Source organism: Mustela lutreola, chromosome 3 (assembly GCF_030435805.1).
Source record: "Mustela lutreola isolate mMusLut2 chromosome 3, mMusLut2.pri, whole genome shotgun sequence".
NCBI lineage: Eukaryota > Metazoa > Chordata > Mammalia > Carnivora > Mustelidae > Mustela > Mustela lutreola.
Window position 1 is genome coordinate 207,802,994 of NC_081292.1, and position 4,626 is coordinate 207,807,619.

The following is a 4,626-nucleotide window of genomic DNA, read 5'->3' on the forward strand; positions in this document are numbered from 1 at the left end:
AATGTGACATGGGGGAAGGCTTAGTTGGTTAGATGAGGGCTCTAGCGCAGAGTGGAGGGAGTTTATTTTGAAGTTGAGGGCTAGTGAATGTCACACAGGTAGATGAAGATCAGCCACGCGAAGTGAGGACAGGTGAGTAAATGTAAGGGAACGGGGGCTGAAGTATTACCGGAGACCGTGGAGTAAGGCAGACACAATTGGCCAGTTGAGATTTCTCTTTGGTAATAAAGTTCTTAACTCACAGGATATCCCTCTGTGGCCAGGCATTTCACCTTAGAAAAATCTCCCAGACTATAATGGGAGGGCAGACTCTCTAGAGAAATAGGGTCTGGCTGTCTTTCCCCCCTTTGATGCCATCCTCCCTTGGTTCGGAGCATTTTGCTCCCTTGATATTCCCACCCCCTTGATATTTCTCCCTTTGCAAAGCTTCTAGGAGGTCAGACTTGGTGGTAGTTCACTCCCTTCCTAGGTCTACTTACAGCTAGAGGACATGGAGATCACAGACATGAACCACCTCTTTCTAGTCTTCAACATTCTGACAGCGACTGGTGAGTGCTGGTACCTAATTTGGCTTAAAACTTTGAAAAGGTTTTATTGGAGTAAACTGTAGGAAATGGGTCTAGATAAGATGGGTGGAGACAACATTAGTTAGATAAGAATTTAGGATCCTGTGATTAGAAGTTGCCTTGTACACTCAGCTATCTAGAGCCACGGACTTTCCTCTGGCTCCATGGGTGCAAGAGAAGATTCAGACTGAGATAATAAGACTTGGCACAGTAGATGGTGGGTGTCAGCAAGAGAACGTGATGTTGCTATGTAGTTAGGAAGGAAGCTTGAGGAAAAGAGAGGATAGTCAAGCTGAAGGAAGAACGGAGAGGAGAAGTAAGGAGGAGAAGGCAAATGCGGAGAGAAGGGCTAAGGGAGAATTAACAAAAGGACTGAGAAATGGTTCAGTATCACCTCAAACATCGGTGACACATTGACTATTTCCAAGCATGTCCACATAAAGTGTTTCAGACTTCCATCTTCTGGAATGTCTGTCTGTCTCTAAAATTCTGTCTTCCTTTCCTGACAGTAGTGACAACCAAAACTGTAAAACCAACACCAGTACAAGTAAAATTAGCCCAGCAGTTCAATCAGATGGATAGCAAAACTGTACCAACCTTTTTGGTTTTCCTGAACTCAGAATATGAGCCTTGTTTGGGGACCCTGATCCACAAACAGTGGGTTCTCACTGCGGCCCACTGCTTCTTGCCGTGAGTAATGGGGGGTCTAAACGGAGAGGTGGCCCCCTTAGTCACCGAGATGGCGATGGGGGTACTGAGAATCAGCCCTGAAGAAACTTGCCGAGGGGTTTTCAAGCCTGAGAAGGGATTGGGAGGAGGCAGGAAATAGATCTAGGTGGTTATGAGTTAGAGTTCTGGGATGATGTAGACAGAAGGAACTGGGGAAGTTGAGGACTAGGGGATGAATCGGTAGGGAAGAAAGGTCTATATACAATGTGGTGCAGATCAAAGAGTTATAGAACTGCAGTAGAATCACTCATTTGCCAGACAAGGAAATGGAAGTCTTGTAGTGGAAGGAATTCATGCAAAGTCACAAAGCAAGTTGGGGAGAAAGGATACAAGGTGAACAATAGAATAATATCTAATCCTTCATGGCCTATTCCAGATTTCTTGAGATAAACATTGCTGATTCAAAAGAGAGTTTCCAAAACAAGATTGGAAACTTAAGACCCATGCTTACTGTTCAACACCCAGATTTTAGCTGGGATTCTGCTGAGCATGACCTCATGCTTATCAAGCTGAATCATCCTCAAAAGCTCAATGATCAGGTGAAGCTGGTGGTTCTGCCCAATACCACAGATGACAGAAGAGGGGAAAAGTGCACCGTCTCTGGCTGGGGCTGGGAATGGAAGAATTCCAGTGAGTGACCTTCAAGACAGACCCTTAGTGCCTCTTAAGTATCCACTCAAAGAGGATCATCTTATAATTATTATTATAGATCATGAGAATTGGAAGAAGCCTGAGAACTTATAATATCTTAACCTCTAGTTTGATTCATTTGGAAACTGAGGCCCAAACTGGTAACATGACTGTTTAGGGCGGGAGGTGTCTGGAATCCAGTGTTCTTGGCTCATTCATCCCCCAGGTGAGGGGGAAAAGGTGTCTGGGTGAGGATGGGGCTGGCTGGCGATCCTGCTGGTGAAGCTGAGTGTGGCTTATTCACTAGAAACAAAGAGACAGGCCTTCACAAACAAAAGCATGCACACACAAGCCCAAGGTATGCAGTTTGCAACGCTGGGACTAGACCACGGTTTTCTCCTTTCATTATGTTTCTTCTTCGGTTCCTTTTCATTTTGGCTTTTTCTTTGATTGAATGATGGAGAGGTTAATGACAGAAAAGAGGGAGGGAAGGGGAGAAGAAAGGGAGATGAACATGCTAAGGTTCAAAGAAAAACAAAGCCTCCTCTCTCTCTCTCTCTCTCTCTCTCCCTCCCTCTCTCTCTGTGTGTGCATGTGTATGTGCACATGCTCATGTGCATAGACACAGAGCCCGATATGCAGTTAAACCAGACTGTCTTTTGGTTCCCTAATGATGACTGCAAAGAGTCCCCTGTGAGAGAATTTCCTGTTAAAATCACAGAGAACATGTTCTGTGCGGGATCATCTCTGGAGAGCACACACACATGTAAGGTAACTCTTTTCCCTCTGCCCCGTTTGAGTTTGATCTGGGACACTGTTTTGGGGTCCATTTATCTCCCTCACGCAATCTAATGTCCTGTCTCTACATTCAAGAAGAGGTAAAGGTAGGTGGGACCCAGGATAGGATGTGTCCGTCCAATAATGAATGAACTTAGATGCCAGGGTGAGAACATCTCAAAGTGTATTTCTTCATGGCTAACTCTGATGTGGCCTGGAATGAGTGCTGGGACGTGCCCAACATGTCCACCAGACATTTCTCCCTGTCCTTGTCACCTAAATCTCTCTATTCTGGACCCCTCAGATAGGGACTTTGCATTAGGTACTAGGTCATCTTTGTTTTGGCTCTCCTGTCTGACCCATCTGTCCTTTTCCTAACAGGAATTAGCAGCTGCCCCAATCCTGTGCCAGAATCAGCTCTATGGGATCCTATCTTGGTCAGCAGGATGTATTCTGAGAGGTGATATTGGCTACTACACCAGGGTTTCCCACTATACAGACTGGATCCACAAAGTCATCCACAGCAACTAAGCTCTCTCCCTTCCCTCTCCCAGTGGCCTCAGAACTGGGTCTACCATCTTGACCCTTCCTTTCCCTCAAGTCTCATAAAAAGATGGGGATAGAGTCTTTGGCTATCAGAAATAGTCTCTTCCTTCTGTTCTCTTGACTTCCCTTTTCCTTTCTCAGTCCTAGCCTGAATGATCACCAAAGGATTTGAGCTGGATAACATCCTCCTAAATAAGCTAACTTCTCACCACTCCCTTCCACTCCTCCAACTTTCTACTCACCTTCCATGGTTTGCTCAGACTTGTATGGAGCAGTTCTCCTCCAACCTCTACCCTCCAGAGGGCATATGGGCCTCAGGAGTGTGATGGTGAGACTGTGGGACCCAAGGTGACTCCTTTGTCGGACATCACTTAGAGCTGAGTCAGGCCTCTGAGTCAGGCCTATACCTTTTCACTCCATCATATCTAATAAGGCTCAGTAAGTGCTGCAATGTTATTAGGCTGCTGGCAACATAATTTTTAAGAGATGGAGGCTGGAATTTTATGACAATAAGAACTACAAAGGTTGCAAAGAGGGTTAGGAGATGAAGCAGAAGTGGGTGCAGAGAGGAGTTAGATGGGTCAGACCACCAGCAGGAGAAGGGATGATCTCCTGAGAGATCTTTCCTAATGATAAGCACAGAAAAATCTAAGATAGATGGCTGGAAAGAGAATGGTAGAAGGATGATAGGGAAATATTAAAACCTAGGTGAGTATAATTATGTTTGTGTGTGTCTATGAGGGTGCATATGCACATGTGTGTATATAGATTGGTAGAGATGTGTGCAAAGAATGATCTCACTGAACCAGCCAAAATCTAATTACCAATTCAGCTGATTTTCTCCAAATCCTGAATTCACCTGCTCTTATCCTACCTTTCTCAATTATTAAATAAAAAAAAAACTAAAGTATATCCTATTTCTATTATAATATTTTATTTTGAAATTGGTTAAGATAAGAAATTGTAAAAAAAAAAAAAAAGTTACAGAAAGTTTCTATGTACCCAGTCTTGCCCCATTGGTAATATTTTCTATAACCATAGTAAAATGTCAAAACCAGGAAATGCACAGTGGTACAATTCTGTTCATTCAGGCACAGGTTTTATTTGGATGTCATCAGTCTTTCTTTATATATACTCTTTTTCAGGGTAAGATTTGAAATCTCATCACATGTATGGATTCCTATAACCATCACCACAAGCAGAATCCAAAACTGTTCTATGACCATGCCATCAGAAAGAAACTTCTTCCTGTTACACTTTAATAATCACACCATTTCTTGGCCCTAGCCCTTGCAACCACTGATCTGTTCTCCATCACTACAATTTTGTCACTTCAGGAATGTTCTATAGTCTGCAATCTATATAATTCCACTGCTCC

At 43.8% G+C, this 4,626-nt stretch overlaps 1 protein-coding gene across 4 annotated transcripts; it reads left to right on the forward strand.

Moving 5' to 3' along the window:
• Positions 1-3,321, forward strand: LOC131828218 (serine protease 58-like). 4 transcript variants are annotated; one of them, XM_059169007.1, is made up of 6 exons: positions 1-132; positions 427-548; positions 1,076-1,256; positions 1,672-1,925; positions 2,548-2,696; positions 3,084-3,321. In XM_059169007.1, the coding sequence occupies exons 2-6, from the start codon at positions 491-493 to the stop codon at positions 3,231-3,233; spliced, it is 792 nt and encodes a 263-aa protein (XP_059024990.1). In that variant the 5' UTR covers positions 1-132; positions 427-490; the 3' UTR covers positions 3,234-3,321. The 4 variants fall into 4 exon arrangements, with proteins under 4 accessions (XP_059024990.1, XP_059024991.1, XP_059024992.1 ...); XM_059169008.1 differs by having other exon boundaries at positions 434-548; XM_059169009.1 differs by having other exon boundaries at positions 454-548.
• The last annotated feature ends 1,305 nt before the right edge of the window (positions 3,322-4,626 follow it).